The 24,566-nt window shown below is 40.2% G+C and overlaps 1 protein-coding gene across 1 annotated transcript in view; it reads left to right on the forward strand.

Moving 5' to 3' along the window:
* Nucleotides 1-24,566, forward strand: part of LOC113026743 (neural-cadherin) — a 337,047-nt gene that overhangs the window by 109,668 nt on the left and 202,813 nt on the right. The window contains exon 7 of the mRNA XM_026175859.2: nt 11,401-11,543. Coding sequence (XP_026031644.2) covers nt 11,401-11,543 — 143 coding nt within the window. The remainder of the gene's footprint in view (nt 1-11,400; nt 11,544-24,566) is intronic.

Consider the following 24,566-nt stretch of genomic DNA (forward strand, 5'->3'; position numbering starts at 1 on the left):
CAATTCATGATTAAATCCTATATGTAGTAATGTTATTCTTTCCCTCATCTTTTTGTTACTTAGTCATGCTCATTTCAAAATAATGAAAAGACAATAAAATGTATAAATAAAATTGAATTGAATAAAACATGTCGAGGAAAGCACTCAGAAAGGGACCATTTGCAATAGAACAAATATACGCTCATCAACCACTTTATTAAGGAAGTTCAAACTGAGCATCAGAATGGAGAAGAAAGGTGATTTAAGTGGTGCCAAAAACAGGCTAGTCTGATTATTTCAGAAACTGCTGATCTGCTGGGATTTTCCCACACAGTCATCTCTTGAGATTAGAGAGAATGAAAAACAGAAAGCATCTGGTGAGCGGCAGTTCCTTTGGTGAAAATTCGCTGTTGATGCCAGAGGTCAGAGAATAATGATGAACTGATGAGTCTTGATTTAGATGGTAGGGTCAGAATTTTATGTAAACAAGATGACCTGTATCCCCATGTAATGTTTGTGCTATATGTGTAAGGTCGGGGGGGTCCCATTTCACTTCAGGGCAACCTGCATGTGACGAATAAAGCTTTGATTGATTGATTGACATCATGGATCCATTACCCAGTGGTGACACTTTTGGGCTCTTAATATGTTAAGAGCCCAAAAGAGTAATGTTTTATTCCTTTATTTATCCAGGTAAAAATCCTATTGAGATTAAAAACCTCATTTCCAAGAGAGACCTGGCATCAAGGCAAGAAAAGTCAAAAAAGTTGCTGGCCATGTCTACCTCCTGTTTATGAAGAAAATGTAAATGTCTCCTTGAAGCTTGGTAACATACCATGTCTCAGATCTCATTGTGTTCAAATGGCCTCCACAGTCACCAGATCTCAATCCAATAGAGCACCTTTTAGGATGTGTTGGAACAGGAGATTCACATCGTGGATGTGTAGCCAGCAATTCTACATTAACTATGTGACGCTACCAAAATCTCTGATGAATGTTTTCAATACCTCACTGACTCTATGCCATGAATAATTAAGGCAGTTCATAAAGCAAATGTAGTTTCTATCCCATTACTAGCAAGATATATCTAACTGAATGGGTATAAACATTTCTACTTTCAGATTCAAAATCAGCTTATCAAGCTGAGAGATCTGAATATGCCCCTAAAGCATGTGGGGTACCAGGAAATCACTTAAACAGGTTTCAGATCATTGTCAGTCACCAGTGTAAGTAGGCTTTGATATCAGGTATCTTTTTTAAAAGTAAAAGTCCCCCTGTAATTATACCTATGCATTACATTTTCACAGTTGCCTTTCATCACTGTTTTTCCCCCCTGACTCTAAAATGTAGTAAGAATGGAGCTAAGTGTGCTTTCAAACACTGGACCACAACACAGCAAATGTGAGGAATATTAATACAACATATTCCCATTTCTAATCCACCACTTTTATATTTATTAAAAAACCGAATCTTTGTATCAGCAGTTGGAGATCCTGCTTACATCATGTTATTACAAACCCAGTAGGATTGCAACAGACCATCAGCCATGCATTCAACACTGCTTTCCTCTGAGGTTCTGACTGGAAATCAGCTTTTTTTGTTGCTGTCAGAACTCAGGTATCAGCTCTGCTCATCTTTGCATTTCTATACAGCAGTATGACAGAGTGGTTATTAATATAATTACGTACAGATGAATGGGAATTTATACAGTGGGCTAAATAAACACACAGTAAGCAGCAGTTGGAGGGATCAGCGCGCGCACACACACACACACACACACACACAAACTCTCCATTATCCCCATGTCCCCCTTCCTTTCTTCATCTACGATTTATCTGGATAAACTAAAATAAAATTTTATAATTAAATTCTGTAATTAATTTACACAAGTGACATCAGGCATCAGCCTAAGGGACGCCAACTATTCTCCCCAGATCAACACAATAAAAACAAACCACATTGTAAAACAAAAAGTTTAAAAAGTAATTAGTGTGTCGGTGTGTGTGTGAGGCCTTTTTCATTTAATTGAAACATCGATTGGGCCAAATTAGAGTTGTGGTAGAGCCCCAGCATGATTGCAAAATGCATCTTATTGTAGTATAACTGCTTCTCTTTGGATTCCCTCGCAGTGATCTGGCCTCTCCTTTCTCTGCCCTATATTTTTTACAACACTCACAGAGGCAGTTGTTCATGCAGTGGACGAGCATCTGCTTGAAAGCGTTTAGGGTTAGACTGATTTAAGTGTCACCAAAGATCAGCTTAGAATTTGTCCTGAAAAGAAAACTCAGAAATTGCCATAACAGTGGAATATTACTTCTATATGTATTTATGAACTTTACATCATTCTTAGCTCAATATATTAACTTTAATGGCTCGCAATGTACATATAGGTCATTCTTTAATCCTGTCCAGGAGGAAAGGGATATGCATTGTTTAGTGATGATCACTGTCTCATCAAAAACCTCTGTACAAGTTTTCAATATATGTAAAATAATCATCAAAAGCTAAGAAATAACTACTGAATAAACTTACTCCTGAGATTACTTTCTCAAGTTCCATTTGCAAGATGATAATTGACAAAGTTTAAAAGTCACTTAATCTCTTCTCAATAAAGGTTGAACCCTATAAACATATTCAGTTTTGCACTAGAAACAATAAAATCCTTTGGTTTTCCTTTAAACACTCTCCACAAAGGAATAGTTCAGTGCTTTTTTTTTAAGGCAAGAAATGTACTCCTGTTTGTCTGTACTAATACTAACTTCTTAGCATGAAAAGAAATGTTGCCGAATTGAAGATTTGCACAGTTGTTTACATTGTTTTTCTTCTAATCCAAATGATTATTTAATTCCTCCAAAATCATTTGGTCTACTTTATTCTAATTTAGATATATTTATAGAGTATTCTTGTTTTGTTAGTGCTTTTAAACTGATTGCAATTGGAAGGTTGGCTCTATGGAAATGTAGCCACAGATGGTTGAAGTTTCAAAAAGCTGATGTGCTGTGCTGTCAAATACACACCGACATCAGCTAATGTAACCATTTCGGCCTTGTTGTAATCATAAACCTGATTGTAAGCTGCCTACATTTGAATCCATAATGGTTACTCTGTCTGTATCTGAAATGCAGAAGTCGAGTTCATGTAGGGACAAAAGAGGTTTACTAGACTCTGTGAAGGAGTCATGCATAAATTCAGCTGCACAGACATCAGCTGTAATTTTGACATCCAATTGCAGACAGAATTGCACAAGTAGGCCTCAGTTCTTTCCGGCTTTCAGGTGAGATAAATACAAGCAATTATCTAATGATCTTTCAAATAGCTTCCTTAGACCACAAGTGGAAGCCAGTTGATCAGTGTGGCCTATGTGCTCTTAGAGACTGCATAATAAAGAAACAAAGCACAGCATCTCCCCTTACCTGACTTGAGTATTGATCTGTAGGGAAGTGCACGGCTTGTAGAGTATGAGCTGAAATTACTCAGAAGCTGCAACAACACTTTACAAACGAGCAAATGAGTGGCACATCAGACATCTCCCCAGGCAGAACTAGTCCAACAGAGGCAGAAAGACTGCACTGACAGAATATGATCAGTGTTCATCTCCAAATAAAAGTACCTTGTTTTCAGTGAAAAATAAATAGTCCACCACTAGAGTGACAGGCGGATATATTTTTAAATCAGCCTGTCACAGTTACTAGACCTGCATTTTGAATGTGCACACTCATGTGGGCAGGCAATGAGTCATTGATGAATGACAGCAGAAATAGCAGATCTTTGAGTCTTGCCTTTAAGTGCACACACAGATGAGGCAGTAGCTGTTGGTTAGCAGTCTGTGGTGCTAAGGACTTCTCCTTAGTCTGCTCCTTTCTGGCAGAGATGGTGCCCTGTGGGGAAAAGTGTATGTCAAATATCCCGAGTGAGTAAATAATATATGAAAGGACTTCACAATATGACGTAATGTCATTTTTTGTGCTGCAGGTAGTCTGGGATGCTATTATTTCATACCTTCCTAAAACAAGGGTCCACCAGTTCACTCACTAACTTTAAGTTGGCCAGGTGTATGGACTTCTTTAAGAGACAAGCTCTAGCTGTTACAGTAAGTTAGCTAATGCAAGCTAATACGTTTGATTAAGCAATCATTTTGCTCATTTTGGGCAACTTGTAAAAAATCAATTTAAATGGCGTCAGACTTAAATTGTGACTTTATACTGTTTTACTTGTTGTCCACTAATGCCCACTAATTAAGGTAACTTTAAACATCCATTGCTACATATGAGTAAATATCATTTGATGCATGTCACAGTGCCCATCTCCCTCCTCTCGCCTCTCTTTTGCACACATGCAGCTCTACTGTTTTGTCAGAGCCACCGCACAATTAGCAACTGCAACTGGTTGGACGACATTAATCAAGTGCAACAATAAAACTACTAAATCATAATGCTATTTAACCTTTCTGCTGCACAGCAACCTGTCACTAGCTGGATCTGCAGCCCAGACAGTCTATGCTACACTGGAGCTAAAACAGACCCTTGACTAATTCCCTGAGGTGTACAGCAGCTGCGTGAAAGTGGGACAGATGGCATCTTGTAAAGCCAGAGTGGCTTTTTAGTAATCTTGAAGTTCTAGAAAATGAAAATATGGTTGTATTTTAATATGACTGGCATATAACCCAGTCACCTTAGCATGTGTGTGTTAACCTGCAACAAAACAAGGCTACGCCCATATTGTTTCTGAATATTTCTGTTTAGCTGAATAGGAAATAATTTGCTAGGAACACTCGTCTTCTTTCATAGATTCTCTGAAGACCTGTAGATAGCTGATTCTGCAGCTGACACAACCGGATGAATGGAGATCCAGTTTAAACGTTACTCTTCTAAGACGCAACTTGGAAATGCTGCTGTGCTCTGTATTTGCAAGTTGTAGACAAACAGGATGAACACGGATGAAGCTGTTTGCAAATACTGCATCTCATCTTTCCTTTCCTAGAAAGAGAAGTGTCTGTATGAAAATCACACCATCTGGATTTCCAAATACCATGTTGGTTTTTTGGTTGTGACAGAAGTCACACAAATTAATATCTGAAAATACTCAAACAACTAAAATAAAACTGTCTGCATGTCAGAACACCAGTAAAACTCAACAACCAAGTACTTTGTCAGGTTTTTCACACATTACAGGCTGCGATTTTCAGACAGATTAAAGGCTGAGATTATGATTTTTTTAATTATCACTATTATTTCTAGTCAGTTAAATGAAAAGTGCATATTTCTCCCATTTTAATTTTTATTGTATTGTTTTAATCTGAGTTCAGCAAGCTGCCAAGCCTGTAAACTCACATTGTGAAAAATGTAACTCATCTTTAAAAATTTGCCTGAGACTCATCGTCGTCATTTAACCACCAGTATGGTTAATTTTTATAGTAATCATGAGGTCTTCCATTAAATATTTGCAGTTTTATTTATTCAGATGTTTCTAGTCTTGATGCCAAGGCAGTTCTTTATGTAGCACTAACCATCCAGAGAAGGTGGCATGCATTATGTAATGATCAGCTATTTACATAAAGGCAGCTGAAATATGTTTAAAGAATGTAGAGGGTCAGTTTCATCTTAACAAGTTGAAAGGGTCAACCTTTAAAGAAAAGTTTTGCTTTCAAGCACATGAGTGGTTTAGAGATGTATGAGCAAGGCCATAGAAGAGTTCAAAGCTGAAGTTCACAGTGTTACACAAAGCTACAAAGATAAAAACTGAAGCAGAATTTCATAGCAAAAAGCTGCACTGAGCTTGGTATGTGAAGCCTGATAGCAAATATACATCTGTTACGGCCCTAGCTGGGCCCCCTGATACTGCCCTTGTGTGGGCGTGGTGTTTTTCTCCGCCTCCTCCTCTTTTGCTCCACCCCCCCGTCTCTCTCTTGCTCTTCTCTCTCCCCAGGACACAGCTGCTGCTCATTGGACTCATTTACCACCTGGGCCCAGTCAGCAATCACCTCTCGGAGGTCATATAAGCTGGGGATGAGCTGTGAGCAGGGTGTGGGGTGTTCTCTGGTGTCTCTGCGTTGTGTGTGGTTAGCCTGCTCAAAGTGTGGAGTTGTGGAAACAGCATAGCTGCTTTGCGTGAGTGGTGTGGGCTTGTGGGCCCTGAGAGTGTCTCCCCGTGGTGGGGAGTAGGGTAGGAAGTGTGGGAAGTGCCTCCTTTTTTATTGTGTTTGTTTGGTAGTCCTCCTGCCTTTCGTGGCTGCGAGCGTTTTCTTTGTTTCTTTGGCGTTATTGGTAAGACGGCGTTAATGTTAACCTGTACCATTTTGTAATAAAGTTTTATTGATGCAGAACAACTCTGTCTGTTTTCCTTTTCATTCTGATTCCGGACTCATTTGTTACTGGTCCCCTCACTCATATGCCTAGACCCCTTCCGGGGGAACGTAACAAAGTGGGGGCTCGTCCGGGATATGACTGGAAAGAACAGCAATTGAGTTTTAGTGAGTTGTTTGCCGGTGGCTTGTTTAGTTGTATTGTATCTGCTGCGCTCTCTCTCCAGTTAGCAAAGGGGAGTGTCTAGCTGAGCGTAAGCTCCTCCTTCAGGCACTCATTTTTTATTTTTCCTTTATTATTTTCGGAGTAATCCCGGGTGGGGATTAGTTCCCTGTCGGGGGTAGGCTTGTCGGTGCTTTGTGCACTTGACGCTTAGCCTTTAAAGTTGCCTCGAGCCTGGTACACTCCAGAAGCTAACTAGGCTAAGATTTTTAGTAGGCAGGTCTGGGGAGAGGGTTGGCGGTATTTTTTTTATTGGTTAACCTGTGGCCACGCTTTTCCCGCCTGTTTCTCATTTGTGTATTGGAGGTGGTGCTTCTTTGTTGTTATTGTTAGCCTCAGGTAGTTTTTGTTTTAGAGTCAATGGCTACCTTTGATATTGCAGTGTTTAAGGGTGAGCGTGGTGCAGCGTCTCAGCCCGTTCTGCAGGCGTCAGTTCAAGCTGTAGGTCCATTGGTGTCGACACCTGTTGATCAGGGGCTGCCTGAGAACAAACCCATGACAGTGCCTCGCTTCGAACCCCTCTCCATTGAATCAAGTGAAGGCTCGAAGCTGGATGCTAAGCTCCGTGTCCGTCTGGCTCGTCTCCAGCTGGAGAAGGAGCAGCGTGAGAGAGAGTTCCAGCTGAAAAGGGAGCTAGAGCTTAGGCGTTTGGACGCGGAACTGGCTAGGGCTAGGGAGGTCGAATTGAGGAAGGTGGAGGTGGAGGCAGAGACAGCTGTGAGGTTGCGACAGCTGGAACTCCGGCAGGTTTCCCTTCCTCCGACCGCCTCCATTCGTCAGGCGGACATCCCGTTTGACGTAGGGAAAAACAGTCGTCTGGTTCCGATGTTCCGTGACACTGAGGTCGACAGCTACTTCGAGTCGTTTGAACGAATAGCCACGGCCTTGCACTGGCCACGGGATTCATGGGCCATTTTGCTCCAATGTAAGCTGGCGGGTAAGGCTCAAGAAGTTTGTTCCTCGTTGTCAGCTGAGGACAGCTTGGCCTATGACAAGCTGAAAAGGGCTATCCTGCTGGCCTATGAGCTGGTCCCAGAAGCCTATAGGCAGCGTTTCCGGGGGTTGAGAAGAGGTCAGGGTCAGTCCTATCTTGATTTCGCCAGGGAAAAAGGTGTTCTTTTCGATCGGTGGTGTGCGGCCTGCAAAGCCACTGACCTGGCTTCGATCCGGGAACTAATGCTCATAGAGGAATTTAAGAACTGCATTGCTGAGCGCATCGCGGTATATATTAATGAACAGAAGGTTTCCTCGCTACAGCAGGCTGCGACGCTGGCTGATGAGTTCGCGCTCGTCCATAAAACCAGTGTCAGTAGGTATGACCGGCGCGATGCCCCAGTGAAGGTTAGTGATGTGCCAGCTACACAGTACCGAAAGGGTGAGGTACTTGTGTCCCATTCCAGTGTGAAACGAAAGTGTTTTTTTTGTTTAAAGTCTGGCCATTTAATAGCAAATTGTGGAGCCTACAAACAGAAACAGTCAGTCTTGAGAGTTAGGAGTGTGCCAGCTAACAAAGCCAATACAGGCGTGGTTTCAAGAGCCAAAACAAAGCTCTGTTTCTTCTGCCACAAACCTGGCCACCTGATTGCTCACTGTTTGAAAGAAAACTCAAAGCAAAATCGATCTGCTTTCAAAAGAGTGAACTGTGGTTCACAAACCAACAAAGTTGCCAGTCCTAGGCAACAATCGGCGCATAATTGCTCAGTGGTGTCATTCGGTCACTGTCAGAGATCAACTAATTGTAATCTGCCACCTGTTGACTGTCTTTCGGGTCCAGATGACCTGCAGTGTGACCCATTGTGTACGACACAAACACTCAAACCTGCACCTCTGGGTAACCCGCATGCCTTTCGCCATGACCTAGTGAAGAAGCATCAGAGAAGTGATGCTGTACGGCCTTTTAGCTGCCTGATGGGTCCTCCATATGTGATGGCTCAAACACCTGGCTATCACTTGAGACACTATGTTGAGGGACTTGAGCCAACCCCGTTCAGTGTTTTCAAACCCTCAGAAAGGTCTTGGCAGAGTTGGCAGGGTATGCGTGCATGGTAGGTGATATGTTTAAAAGCTGGGTAGGACGTTCTGTGACAAACCACGGGTTTGTATATATGGGAGGGGGTGTTACGGCCCTAGCTGGGCCCCCTGATACTGCCCTTGTGTGGGCGTGGTGTTTTTCTCCGCCTCCTCCTCTTTTGCTCCACCCCCCCGTCTCTCTCTTGCTCTTCTCTCTCCCCAGGACACAGCTGCTGCTCATTGGACTCATTTACCACCTGGGCCCAGTCAGCAATCACCTCTCGGAGGTCATATAAGCTGGGGATGAGCTGTGAGCAGGGTGTGGGGTGTTCTCTGGTGTCTCTGCGTTGTGTGTGGTTAGCCTGCTCAAAGTGTGGAGTTGTGGAAACAGCATAGCTGCTTTGCGTGAGTGGTGTGGGCTTGTGGGCCCTGAGAGTGTCTCCCCGTGGTGGGGAGTAGGGTAGGAAGTGTGGGAAGTGCCTCCTTTTTTATTGTGTTTGTTTGGTAGTCCTCCTGCCTTTCGTGGCTGCGAGCGTTTTCTTTGTTTCTTTGGCGTTATTGGTAAGACGGCGTTAATGTTAACCTGTACCATTTTGTAATAAAGTTTTATTGATGCAGAACAACTCTGTCTGTTTTCCTTTTCATTCTGATTCCGGACTCATTTGTTACTGGTCCCCTCACTCATATGCCTAGACCCCTTCCGGGGGAACGTAACAACATCACATCAAATTAATAACTTATACATGCACATGTAAATATACGCTTTAAACTGATTTAAATGCCTTGACTTGCATCAGTGTTTCCTTAAAAGGATTGCTCCTTTGTGGGGATGAGCGGTCTGGGGCAGTCATCACGTGCACTATAAAGCAGATTTTTTTGCCTTCTCAGTGACTGTGTCCAAGAGAAGCACCGCTACGATGTCATACCACTTTTCACAGTAAAGACATTATCAGCCAGACACCAAGCCCAAAAAGTTTTTGATTCATCAGACCAGAGAATCATTTCTATTGTGTTCAGAGTCCTTTAAATTCATTCGGAAACTCCACACAGTCTGTCAAGTGGCTTTAACGCAGAGTGGCTTCCGTCTAACTGCTTCACCACAAAGGCCCGAGTGATGGAGTGCTACTGAGACGGTTATCCTTCCAGCAAGGTCTCTCATCTCTGTAGAGGACTTATGAAGCTCTGTTAGAGTGACTGTTGGGTCCCTGGTCACCTCTGAACAAGGACCTAATTTTCAGAGTTTGGCCAGATGGCCATCTCTGTAGAGTCCTGGTGTTTTTTCCATTTCACAATTATTGAGACCAGAGTGTTCTTGAGAACACTCTGAGCTATAGAGATGGTCTCATACTATTGCACTGATCTGTGTTTTGCCTCAGTTTGTCACGGACGTGTAAATAGAGTTCTTTGGACTTCATAGCTTAGGTGTTGGCCCTAACATGCAGGTCAGGGAGGTAGCTTATACAGATGTGCAGTAGAGATGGACTCTAGGAGAGTTTTCAACATCTCAGGGATTAATCATGCAAATGGGATGTGTCTAGGCCAGATTCTGAAGTGCCACAGCAAAGGCACAGTATTTGTAAAAGAGAGACCCTTTTTTGAGTTTTTCCCTTAATCGCATCCCTGTATGATATTAATTGATATGTTAGATGAGGCCTTTGTCTTTGACCTCATGGTTAGATATGCACACTTGCTTACAAGGGATGCACCCTTAAATGTTTAAAAGCTTTAAGCAGAACTGTGAAAGCATTTCTGTCTAAGGTGATGTTTACCCTTCACCTCTGCAAGAATCTCTTCTTTGCCATTTCCCTTGAGCGACAGACGTGCAGACCTTTGAAATTTGATTAGTGTTCAGTCACGAGTGTCCTCTGGAGTGTTGAAGAATTTGTGAGTACTGTGCTGACAGCTACTCATGCCTGCTCAGTCTTGTTTTATTGTAGGAATAATCATAAGATTACTTTCTATATGTAAGTTGCTATACGATTCTTTTTTTTATGCGAATTGCATCTAAAAGTGAATTTCTGAGTTATTTCTCCTCCCCTGTATGCTGCTGCTCAGGAATCTGCTGGCTTACATATTTGCATCTGCTCAGGGACTGATTAACACCTGGGGCTCAAGGAGGAAGCAATTAACTATCTGGTATGACATGGAATGTGCAAAGCTGCATTCAGAAAATAGATTTCTCTCATTAAACAAGTGGCCTTTAACACACCTCTGTTACATGTTGTTGATTCACTGTGTTTGAGAGTGGCTCCAGATATGTTCCACTGTTATTACTGCTGACTTAAAACTGAGAACCACTTACACAGTCAGGCCCTTTATGGATGTAGCTGTAAACATGTGATGAAGCTCTCTTTGGTGACAGTAGGCAACACATGATGACGTAATGCCAGGCAGGAGGAATGAGCCATTTTTGCTTATTATACAGTCGAATATAGACAAAATGTTTTGGGGAAAAAATGGAAAATGCACTTTTTCCTTAACTTCACATTCTTCCAATTGTTGCTCTAATTTTGTCTCCATTCTTTAAACAACAATGTAGTAAACCTGCGATTTTTAGTGTTTCCTCAGCAGTTATGGCAAGTAGGGCTCATCATTTTCATAACTAAATTGCAAATACAATAAGAGATCTATGATATGTAGAGAAGGTGGTGCATTTGGTTGATAATACAGACCGTGTGTGACACAGTTACAATTCATATGAGTCAATATTTTTTACGAGCTTCCTTATGAGCTGTTTTGTTCTACGTGGCGGATTGAACTGCTGGTCCTGTATGGATTAGATGAAATAGATTTGAAAATTGACAATGCAGCTGTTGAATGTATCTCATTTTCACCATGTGTGTAGTTGAGGTGCTTATTGTGCTCTTGTTTTTGTGTGTTTTATCAGATATCGGACGTTTGTCTCAGAGGACGCAGGCCCCAACACATTGGTTGCTACGGTGCTGGCAAAGGACCCCGATGGTGATGGGATCACGTATAAGATCACCACAGGAAATGAGGAGGGCAACTTTGTCATTGACAACCAAAAAGGTTTGATAACTGGACTGTTTGTAGTTTTCATTCGATCATTAATGTTGAATATTCTTTTAACAACTGCTTGTTTCCAACTCCATATTTGTATTTTTGAAAACTGCTACATGATTCATCCTTCAAAAGCAATCCTTATTTGTCCTACACTGGGCCGTCTTGCAGCCCCTCAGTTCATCTTCTGTCTGAGCAAAATGGTTTATTCATCTTGCCCCTCCCCTTTCTTCTTATAGGCTGCAGCTAGAAAAGAGGAGGTTGGAATTGGAAGTGGGTGGGGCTTCTGTGCTGACCGACAGAGCTGTCTAAGGATATCTGGCTTGCAGTTTAAGTTTAACAGTTTTTACCTCACAGAGATGCCTTACTCTTGGAAACTTTCAAACTATCTATGTTTAAAAGCAGACACATAACAGAAAATAAGGAAAAGCAGAATATTTTTTGTCTTCTACATGTAGATTATGTACAGAGAAGAATTAAGAACTTGTGCAAACACCCCGCCCTTCAAATATGTGTTTCATATGAGTTTTCTCAGCACGGTGGCACGGTGGTTAGCACTGTTGCCGCACAGCAAGAAGGTCCTGAGTTCAATTCCAACATCAGGCCGGGGTCTTTCTCTGTGGAATTTGCATGTGCTCCCCGTGTTTGTGTGGGTTCCCTCCGGATACTCCGGCTTCCTCTCACCATCCAAAGACATGCAGCTTGTGGGAAAATCCAAATTGCCACTAGGTTTTAATGTGCGAGTGAATGTGAGTGACGGTTTCATTGCCTGTCTTTTTTTGTTTTTTTAAAGCTCAAGGAGACTACATGTTTGAGATACATTTACCTGCTCCATGGTGGTGCATGATGAATTATTTTTATCTTGCTGCTTAAGATTTTAGGGGAAGAATCCTAGAACCTCAGGCTGCTTGGGGCTCTGTTATTATTTTGCTCTTCACCCATTTAGCACAAACCCTGAAACATCCACAAAGTGTTCTCTTTCCACAGTTATTTTCACCTTGCTTTGCAGTGTTTCTTCCCTGCTCTATTTACATACACCATATAAATATAAAAGCTCTGTATTTTGTCAAGTGTGGCCCCAGGGGTCTTGAAAATATGCTTTATAGTGTGTGTTTTGGTTTAATGTCCTTCACCACAGCTACTGTTCAGTGGATGAGGATGCTTCACTGGCGCTCCTCTTACTGCTAGCAGCTTTGTAAAAGATATTGAAATTCTGACAGGTCGTGTCATAAAGACATTAGAATTACCAGCCAAAGTGTGAAGACCATTTTCACAGTCCCTCAGTAACAAAATACCATCTGAGGTTTATAGTCACACATCTCAACTTCCTCCGAGGCAGGTGCAGTAATGCCAGGAGCAATATGAAATGGGAAGCTGTGTTAATGACACAGTGTGTGTTTTGTGTGTGTCCGGGAGCCGTAATAGTGGCAATTTCATTGCGGTTCGACCCTTTTTGTAAATTGAAACCCCCTTTGAATCTGCATTTCACATCACAGGCTAATACGATGACTTTTACAAATTCAATTACTCAACTTCAAGGCGCAATTTCCTCTGTTCACCTGCAATGACATTCACTGTCAGCTGATAGCAGCGGCCATTTTATCAAGCAAAGAAAAGATTTGTAGCAATAACTCGATTTCGTCACCTATCAGAAGATGACTCTTTGCCATTTAGATTGTTGGCTCTGCTCGGGTTTTGTCACACTGACCTAATTTTTGCCTGTCATCAAAAGTTTACTTTTTAATTCAAGTTTCTTTCAGGCTTTCTCAAACTGACAGCGTGCGAGGTTTGCTATATGGGAAAAGTTAATGTTGACACCTCGCAAAAACTAATTGAGCCAAATTCATGACACTTGGTGAAGACATGCTAGACGTGCATGGACAGTGGAAGACTCTAGACCGGGATCATGTTCCTTAAAACTGACAAAAAGGGGTGTTAGCTGAATTTCATTCCCAAGTGCCCTTCAAGCTAACCTGTTTTCATGCAAAATAGATGCCAATGTCTCATATACACATTATTTATAGTTGGCATATACTGATCAATTTAGCCGTTATCAGTTTCTTCATTTTCATCTCTTCTCTTAAGGTCATTCTGATCAGAGGCTGCTCGCTGACCTACTCGGCACAGCACACATTTATACTTGTCACTGTAAACCAGCACAAGCAGTTTCAGGACCTTCAGCTGAAGAGATGAAGCGATAGCTGTCATTTTCAGTCTTCTCTTTTTTGTTTTTAGCTTCTTTTCAGATTTCAGATTTAATTTCAAACGTATCAAAATGTTTTTCTAGAAAAGGCTAGGGTTTGGATCTTTATCTGAATTTGAGTTTATGGCACATTGGGCTTCTGCTCAGGCTAAAGGTGGGGAGAGTTGATAAATATGATACGATCAAAGGATAAAGTTACAAAAATAAATCAAACACATTAAGATGAGATTAAGATAACTCTTTATTGTCATTGCACAGTCATACATAGTACAATAGTACAATGAAATTGGAAAACTGTCCCACGTCGGCACTACATACGACACAACACAACATGACACGACACATCACAACACAGTAACTTAAATTAGTAATCAAATGACGAATAAGTGTATGTGTATTGCACACTGTTATTATTCCATACTTCCACGTTCCTAAAATAACCAGTAAAATGATAGAAATCATGTTCTTTATTATAAGTGTGCACTTATACTCCGAGCGATACAACTAACTTACACTACCAACATTTTTACTCTAGTACAAAGATGCACTGACTCCTTCGTGGATGTGAAGATGTTTTGCTTTGCTTTTTTTGTTTTTGTGATTTAGAAATACAGTATGCTATCGATTTTACTTTTTATTTCAGTCCTTCTCAAAGCTTGTTTCTTTGCAATTTGCAAGTTGTACTAATATTAGCATCATAGGTAAAAAAGGAAATCTTTGGAAAATGCATATGCATTTTCACAGTATGATGATGGTGTTTGGTGTGTCCACCTTTTGGCTTTTACTGGTTGAAAGCATCAACTCGGTAGGCATTAAATTTCACTGAATACGTTCATGTTAAGCTAGGATTCTTTTGCAATGTTCCAGAAGCTTCTCTGATGTCAGGAGTCCTTGGCTTCCCCAGTTTTCAGGCATCGCTGAAAACGTTAAGTGGAGTTGAGTTCAGGTGAATGTGGAAAAAAGTCCATAATGGTCGGCACTCTCTACTTTTCTTTGGCCTTCAAGTAGTGAAGCAAAGCGATTTGGGGCATTTGGGCTCATTATCCTGCTGCAGTATCAATCCCTTTCCACAAGTATGAGGTGTATGGCTTGAGAGAGACTTCTCCTTGGTCTGCATGGAACTGATTTGGTGCAGGAGTCCTAGTGTAGCCAAGCACACCCAGATTCCGAACATTCCTACTACAAAATTTCACTGTGGATTTACTTTAGTCTCCTTCTGTCTCCTTTATATATCCTTTTATGCATGGTTACATATACTTTTTTTTCTTTTTTTTTCTTCTTTAATTTTATTCAAATGCTGTGACATGCTGGCACATCTCAACCCACCCCAAGCATCTGGCCTTAGTTCCCCGAGTGGTTTAGAGCTGCTACTCATCTTCTCCCTTTGAGAGAACTTTTACTGCCAACTTTTACACGTTAATGCCATAACCGCATTAACGTGGCAAATCACCGTTAGCGAGTTAATGCGGATCACCCCTTTCTATCCACCTAGCATGCAGATAGCATAAGAACCTTTGTAACGCAAAGACAGTATTGTAACTGTAATGTAATTACTGGATTTAGTAATTCATTACTTTGGAATGTGTTTTCAGTGTCTAGCATTCTTTTTTTGCTTGCGTCAAACCAGTTTAGTGGCTGGAATAAATGAGACTTTGGGACATTAAGGATGGGGATGCTATTTGGCGAGTGTAGCTGGAGCAGGAAGACAGTGTTTGACTTCATATCCATGCTAAAACCACGCTTTAAATTGTTTCAGAAAATCTTTAGTTTATGTTTGACGTCATTATTTCAAGTTTAGTTCTGATCTTCAGAATGCCATATTCAGCATCATTCTGCAAATCTTTGAGGGGATGTGGAGAATCAGATCGTTTGTAAGGTGTTACCAGAAGGAATGCAATTACCTGGATCGCATATACAAAAAAATCAAAAAATGCATTCTGCATTAGTAAACTAATTAGACAGTTGGCCAACATATAAATGATGTAAAAAAAAAAAGTCAGTATACATGGAATCTCTGTGAACATATTTCTCCATATGAATATGATGAAATTATAGGCAAGAGGCAAGACTTTTGTTACTGGAAGATTTCAGGACTGTGTTCTATTTCTAATCAGGGTAGCACTGACATTTAAGTTGCCATATGGGCTATGTGGAAACAGAAGAAGCACAATGTGATGTCAGCTGTTGTCTGAAAATTATTTAGCTCTTTAAATTTATCTGCATTCATAAATGGTGACCAGCAGACAGAGCAGGAAACCTAAAGTGGAAATGGGCTTAAAAAATGGGCCTAATCGCCCAGAAGCTCACACATCTGACAATACCCAATGGATTGTAAGATTGGGATAGGTGTAACATACGTTTTCTTCTGCAGAAATCCAACTCGCTTTGAGCATGCTGCAGTGTCCGTCCCTCTGTGTCACTATCATATTACATTCCTTTAATAAGCCCATCTTTAGCTGTGATGGATTTACAGTAGATCCACACTATGACATTACACAGTTTGTCTGCACCAAAGTGTGTGAGCCAAAGTGTGAAACCATAATGCTTGTAATATGATCCAATATCTAGTTTCAAAGAGCCCAATATTTGGTCATTAAAAGTATTTTATGATTCTTATAATGGAAGGCGAGCACATTGGATTCCGCCCACCCTCTCCAGCCCATCTCATTCTCCCTCGGCTACTGATGAAAATCGTTTATTGCCTCTTCTCCCCTCTTGTTGCCAGCTCCCCCCTCTCACCACCTATCCTAAATGTCCGACAATCATTCAAGTGATTATTTTCCTCCCTTCCGGCAGGAGCAGCCTTGGCGGACTCCCTCTTCATGTTAATTTGCCTGTAACTCACCCCAGAATACAGTGTGTTTCCCTGAGATTTAAGACACCCATTAGGATGTGAGCAGGCCGGTCAATATGATGATCACGCTCTTCCTATTAAAACCCATAAATACTAAAACACCCGCTCTGTTGGATGGGAGGAACTATTTATTGACAACTGAGGGGAAATGCTGCAGCCAATAAACATGCTTCTATCATTTCCCTTTTCCCCTCACAAGTTTTATGGCATTTTGGAAGACAGTATTTCCTACAGAAGGAAACTCAGTAGCTGAGTTTGTTTTCAGTGAAGCCTCTTAGGTAAGTGTGTCATAGTGTTGTCTTGTTTTATATCTGTTATTTATTCTTTCCTCTTGAACCGCTTGCCTTCTGTCTATTGTGTTGGGTCTGATTCGCTGACCTGTGTGTGATCCCAGCTTTATGTAACAAACCCACATACTTTTGCCCTCATTCTTCTCCCTGGTCCCCCCCGGCAAATATATTGTTATTCTCTCCCTCGCTATTCCACATCTGACTCTTCTTTAAAGCTTCTACTTTTTTTTATCTCTCCTGGCTCCAGCCTGGATTTTGTTGCATGATGCTGAATGGAGGAAGTGCTTCCTCTCTCCCTCTGTCCTCCATTCCCCACCCCACTGTGTCCTTTGTCTGCTGTGTCTCACTCACCCCTTGCTTCGTCCTCATCCTTCCTCCCTCCTGGCTGCCTTCATGTGAAGTGACGGATGCTTACTGACCCACAAGGAAACATCTTCTCCATCTCCAGTAGACTATGATATGTGCTGGCCCTGTTAACGGCAGCAAACACACACACATGCAGAGAGTGTCAAACTTATTGTAGTTTTTTGAGTAATACACATGCACACGTACATAAAACAATTTGTGTATATGTACAACAATATATAAAATAAATAAGATCCAAGTCTGACAAACATATACTTGCATGGTAAAATCCATAACTGCAATATAAGCAAACCTGAACATGTGCAGATGTTTACATGTATGAATGTTCAGGATGTGTAGATCTACATACAGGCCAGTGAACACTACCAGACACACACATGCACACCCTGCCATTACCCATAATGGCACAGGGACACAGATCTCATAGATTAGAACAGACGCTCACTGTATGTTTTGTTCTTAGAATGTCCTAAAACCTTTTCCATGTCCCATTTTCAACCACTTACCCAGCATGTGTTTCTCTCATCTGAGGCTTTTAGACCCTATTAGATGTTTATGCCAACCCAAAGCAGAGTAAAGCAGGGATGAGACTAAGGGGCGCCTCCGGTGATCCCTATACGTGTAACATGGTGAGCGAGCTATAGCCTCTCTCTGTGTCTGCCCGCTGCCTTTACTGAACTGGTCACATTTATCTGGCCCTCTGTCGCAATTCATTAAGCATGAGTGCACTACGCAGCACTGTTGGAGCAGTGTGGGTGGAAAGAGAGACAGAAGAGTGGACTAGTGCTTACACTCTTAATGCATCCTTCGCATTGGTATACATGTTTTTGAAAGGTTTACTTCACGGTCTGAAAGAGTCCCACTTTCTGATATCAGGAATCTGCATACATACATACGCCATTTCTGCTGTTAGTAGGTTTGCCTTTACCAGTGCAAAGCAAGGGTTTATTTAAGGACATTAGCAAATTTGGGGGGAAAATGCTCAGATTGTAAGACATGAAGATGTCTTTCAACAATGAAACACAATTGATGTAAAATCATGTCTAAGGATTTCTTTGAATATGTCCAAAGCTTGTAAAGTCAACCAAATCTGGTTTTAACCTCTTGGCTATTCTGAGTGCCATGGCCAATTAACAGGAATTCGGGGTCTCCAGAGGATGAATTGTAATGACTTTGGTGATTGCTGGGGCTCTACTTAACGAACAAAATATGTCAGCCTTTGCCAGCTAAATTGGCACTCTTAAGTGTTATATTAACAGAATTAGCATTTAAATAGATATATGCTTTATTTATCCTTTGTGCCCAGTTTTCATCAACCCCAGTTGGTTGCTCTTTTTGTAACAAACAATTGTTCTAATTTTAGTCTCATTGTACCTCATTTTTCTTTATTTTCTTTGTATTTCAGTCTCTCGTAAGCCAATTCTACAATGCAACCCCTATCAGCCCCAGCCACGCACCGTACAATAGCCTATTTGGGTTGGAATAATGAGAAATTCAGAGAAAACCATCTAGGTTACTGTCTTTTTAGAGTATGAGCAAATTGCTTCTTCTTTTTTTTTTTTCTTTTTTTTTGTCCCACACAGTAAAGATGTTCATATGACAAGGTGGAAGGTTTAGCCATGAATACATTTAACTTCTGAAATGGCCAAACTTCACCTGGCAGTCAGAAATACAAGCATCGGATAACCTGCCTATAATTAAAACACTTTTGCTGGTCTTGAACTACAAGACCAGCAAAAGTTGGACTTGGAATACAAGGAAACAACCTTTCCTGCAATAATTGTGAGGGACTCCCATCTCATACAATAGCTTTAATACTAAAGGCTTGCCTCATTCTTGGGTTTGTCCATGTCAGTATGAATATTTAACTTCATAGTAAGATGGAGAATTTCCTCCTTTCCCAACGTTTTTCTTTTTTTGTTTTTTACAACATGAAAAAAGGGGGACAGTTAAATGCTTTTTATTGTAATTACCAGAAATATTGGCATAAAGGTACGGCCTTTTTTCAAGAAAATTCACTGGCCAATCAAAAAGCCTGACTGTTCAGTTTGTTGCTGTGCAGCCCCGTGACAATATAATGGCTGGTTGTAAACGATGCCCTTATCAGTTCGTGAATTAATTCAAACGAAATAACAGCTAAGGGAAGAGCTGGAGAGGTGAAGACTCATTGAAGTACCCTTTAATTACCAACCAAGTGCAAATGTGTGTACAATGAAGTATGTGTTACTGTTGTGTATTTCTCATTAATTAATGGATTGAGTTGGAGCTAGTTTTCTGACACTAGTTTAATTAATCTTTAACAAGTTAACATAATTATATACATTTCTTGAGCAAACACATTGAATGCACTGTTCTTAAAATGAAAATCTGATGCATGTGGGAAGTTTTTAGAAAAATAGTCACAATTCTCGTGGGATTCGTCTGTGGGATTTTGTTTTGTGGTCAGTTTGTTTTATATGGTTATTGAATTATAGTTTCAACTTGGTCTGTTGTTGTTTTGCTTCCTGTTAGTTGTGTGTTTACTTCAGGGTGTTTGATTGATTGATTGATTGATTGATTGATTGGTAATTTATTTCAACATGTGAACAATATACAAGTACATTTAGAAAAGAAATAAGAGAGAAAAAAAATACTATACAAATTACATACAAAAAAACATTCTGATTAATTTACATGTTGAAAGGGAGTGGGAAGAAGTATACACTTATTTAATCCCACCCCTGTCCCATAAATTATCAGTGAATATTTAGTCAGCTTCCTTACTGATATAATTTGTAATAAAAATAGTGAACAGATTTCTGATATACTATATACTATAATATCACATCATGAATTTTTTGTTTGTTTGTTTGTTTTTAAATAGAGACATTCACTTAATTTAAATATTTTCCTTTTCTTTATAGATCGAGAAGATCATATTTTTATAACTCTTTTTGAACAGTTTTATGTTTGGACATTGCTTTAATTCCATATTCAGTTTGTTCCATAGTTAAGTTTGCAGTCGGGTCCTTGTACTTTTCTTCTTTTAGTATTTAGTCAGCTTGTCTTTCACTGTTTCATTGTTTTGGTTTCATTATGTCCTGAGTGTCATTCACTCCATTATATATGCAGACTTCACTTCTGGTTATGGACGTTACTTAGTTCCTTCAGTGTGTTGTTCTGTTCCTTTTTTTGTCTTCTCCCTCTAATTTCCTTCATGTGTTCATGTTTTCCTGTTTCTGTAATTGTCACTTCCTGTTTTACTTTGGTAGCTATTTGTCCCTGTGTCTTACATTTAGCTTTTCTTCCTCTACTGTGATTGTGCTGATTGTGTGCACCTGTGCCTCACTTCAGCTCTGTGTAATCATCATTAGCCATTAGCATGTGAGCGTTAATATGCCTTCTCACATGTGCTTTCTTTGGAGTTTGTTCCCTGCTTGTTTATCAGCTTGAGTTTGTCACTCCCCTCTGGGCTTTGTGCTTGCTCTGAACTTCACATTGACAGAATAAAAGGTTTTCTTTTTCTTTATTAAGTCTAAGCCTGCACACACTGGCATTTCAACATAATTCCAGCATTATTAGTTTGATTTTGACATTTCTGCATGTACCTCTGTCCCCCCTCTTCTCTTTTTATATGAGCCATTTCTTACTTGGCTTAAAGCGTAAAACTTTCCTTTTAGATAAAACATGTAATTAGGGCTGGATCAGGTGACCCTGAATCCTCCCCTAGTTATGATGCAATAGGTCTAGGCCGCTGATGGCGTCCCATGATGCAGTGTGAGTGATTTTGTTTTCACTCACTATGTGTTTATACAAGTTGGATTGTTGTTGTTTTTTCTCTGTTTTCTCTGTATTGTTATAGGATCTACCTTACAATATAAAGCGCCTTGATTATTAAAATATAATCATATATTATATGATATATTAAAATTGAATTAAATGTATTTCTGTTACAGGTAAAAAAAATCTAAAGGGTTTTGTTTTTAAAAAATCTTGTCAAAATTACATATTAAATGCTTTTTGGTATTTGCATCAAATTTGCACTGGTAAAAACAAAGGAAGCTAAATGTTGCTTGTCTGACACTAGGTTAGTTCATCTTCTGATGGGTTTTTTTTTTCAGTGCTTTTGAAAAGATATTTTACAACAATGCAGTCTCTTTACCATTTCTGCACTGACAGGAACCCATTTTGCAGTGTAAGGTGTTTATTACACACATAATTAGAGTCAAAGCTTTGATTTTCTTTATCTCTGAGTAATCGTTTTCCATTTCATTTCGTTTTTCCCTACATTTTCTTTCCTGACTATTGTTATCTCTTTTTTGTACACACACAAACACACACAGGCACACACACAGGCACTTGCAGACACATGCACCTACATGTAGCCTTAAACATGAACATCCATGCCAGGGAACCAGCTATTGTGACAGAGACCCCCTCCATGGAAATCTTTTGTGAGACAGCACGCACACAAAGACAAACAGAAGCGACATACTGTACATGTGCAAAAATCAGCTTGAATGGCATTAACTCTGATAGAAAAGAACACTTTCTCCTCTTGTTCATGATTTGTTTCTGGTGCCATTCATTTCCAGAGAGTGTTCTAGAAATCACTTAGTGCAATTCTTCATTCTACATGTCATACATGTCTGCGTACTTCGAACACACACTCACACAGACACACACAAAATAAAATATACTAAAATGAAAACCGCACAACTCCTGTTCATCTGTCCTGTTGGTCTGGTAAACACACAAGGTTGTACGGTGCACATACATGTACATGTGTGTCTATTATAAGTGTGTGTGTGTGTGTGTGTGTGTGTGTGTGTGTGTGTGTGTGTGTGTGTGTGTGTGTGTGTGTGTGTGTGTGTGTGTGTGTGATTCCAATAGCAGTCTCTCTTGGGAAATCGCAATCAAATAAACACATGCCTGCGATAGCACCTGCCCCTGCCTCTGAAGATAAGAAGGATGTAATAAGTGTGTCCACATTTTGAGCCCACACACTCGCACATAAACACACACACAAAGTAAACAGAGCACCAAAGGGTGAGATGAATACAGAGTGGAAGAGAGTCATTCAGAGCAGAGAGTGGGATGCAGATGAGACGCCTACGCCGGACTGAAAGAGAGGGTCAGTAAGAGAAGGAAAGACAGAGGATGAAATGGAACGCCAGAACGAAGGTGCTAGAAGGGAATACCAATCAATCCGACTATTCATATGTTGTGTAACCATAATTAATGAAATATCCCTGAGCTCAAAAGTGAAATTAGACAGTCTTTGTTCACTAGTGACGTCTTTCCTCTCACGATTTGGCTACTGTTGTGTTACTGTTTTTATTTATTTTTTTGCGAAGATTTTTTAATGATGTTCTCGGTTGTTTTACTTCAGTGCCCAGTATGATTTGATTACTCATTCATATCACTTTCCTGCAATATTGTTCAAACTCCCAGCCATCTAATGAAGTTTAGAATTTTTCTAAATAAAGTGCTCATTTATTTAAAGACTATAATATCAGGCAGCAAATGTTATTTTGGTGAGTCTATTGAAAGTCTATTAAAACCTCAGGGAACGCTCTGTGTCTGGTTAAAAAATACTGCTGTTGAGATGAAGTGTCATTTGTGCGAGCGAGAGGCAGGACAGAGTTATTTTGTTCTGTCATCGTCCACAGTTGACCTTTCTTATATCGGGCAACAGATATTGACTACTTGGTGGTGGTGTGTGCTGGTTGCCATGTGCAGCTTTCTTGGGTGATGTAAGCTGGTTGCATTGCATGTGTTAGAAACGATTTATGTTGTAAGCTTACGTTAACATTCACTGTTTGTGTTGGGTATAAAAATGCAATTGTCAAGCTACACTCTTAATGCCAAGTGGTGACTTAGGTTGACACGTTTCTTAGTCATGCACATGTCCATGTACATGCACATGTCCATGCCACGGTGTTGTTGTTGTTGTTTTTTGCACAGTTGGCTGTGAAATGAAAATTATACAACACATTTATAAGATGTTTTAGTTTAAGATGTTTAGGCCATCATATTTTCTAACCATTGCAAGGTTAGAAAATATGATGGCATAATCATAATCAACTGTTGTGGATATTAATGAGATGTTATTATTGTGAAATGTAAAACAGATGATGCTTTTGTTGGTGTTGTAGGTGCATAATGGCTGAAAACTGAGTCATTTTAGCCCACTGGCTTTTTAACTGACACCTCCGTAAAGCTCTTTGTGATTGGTATGAAAAAGCACTACATAAATACATTTTACTTAGTTATTTATATTGCAAAGTAGCTGCCAGGCAGCCCAAAGACATCATAATATATTGTTTTGTGGATAAAAATTAGATGTTACTGTCATGGAATGAAAATGATGCTTTTATAAGGCCTTGTGAACGCTAAAAGCACGTCATTATAGCCTGTTGCTAGATGGTTGCTAGGTAACATGATGACATTATAATATCTGATACAGATAAAAACCTTCAGGGGCCTAAGACCTACCTATGTGCCATGTTTGGTTGCTCAACTCCAGATTGTGTAGGGGGAGAAAGCAACAAAGACAGAGAATTTGTCTGTAAAGTGTCACCTAAAGCTTCTCAATGTTACTTTCAAATGTACTGCTATAAAAACGAAAAGCTGAAATCAAATGTGTCCGTCTTAAGAAAGTTTTTGAGTTTACCTCCAATCAAGCTGGCACACTTTATCTGTGCATGCTGAAGTGTTAAACTGCTTCACCGTATCACCCAAAACAAGGAACATACAAACTTTATGCCTTTGTTTGGTCTCCAAAAATGTTTCTCCGTCAGTTCAGCCTTGATTATCATTTTAAGCCTGCGTGACATATATATTGCATTAGAAATGTTAACCCAAAATTTGGGGTAAGCCTGGTAAAATCTGTTCTGTTAAGTTTACATTAAAATCTAAAAGAAAGCTAACTTATAGTTGTTGCTAATAAGATGATATGTTTACACTCATTTAGGCTCGTTTGTAGCCTGAAACAAATTCCATCACTGCTATTTAATAGCTCTCACTCACTGCCAGTAAAAAGTTGCCACAGTGATTTGGCCACTCGTGCTAGCAAACAATGGCTCGCTTAACAACTAACACATCAGAGACCTTGATGTGTGTCTTTGTTACAATATAATTATTTGCACTGTAAGTGGTCTTAATGTTTAGTTCTGCGAAGTAATAGAGACAGAGCACAATTACGTCTCACCCACACTGGAGAGAAACTCATCTCTAGAATGTTTTTTCTATTGCACGAAGCAGAAGAAGCTGTTACAGTTTTTATAAGTTTTTATAAGCATTAAGTACTGTCCATTAAAGCCTGTCGTGCTGTCAAA

Source organism: Astatotilapia calliptera, chromosome 1 (assembly GCF_964374335.1).
Source record: "Astatotilapia calliptera chromosome 1, fAstCal68.1, whole genome shotgun sequence".
In the NCBI taxonomy this organism is placed as follows: Eukaryota; Metazoa; Chordata; class Actinopteri; order Cichliformes; family Cichlidae; genus Astatotilapia; species Astatotilapia calliptera.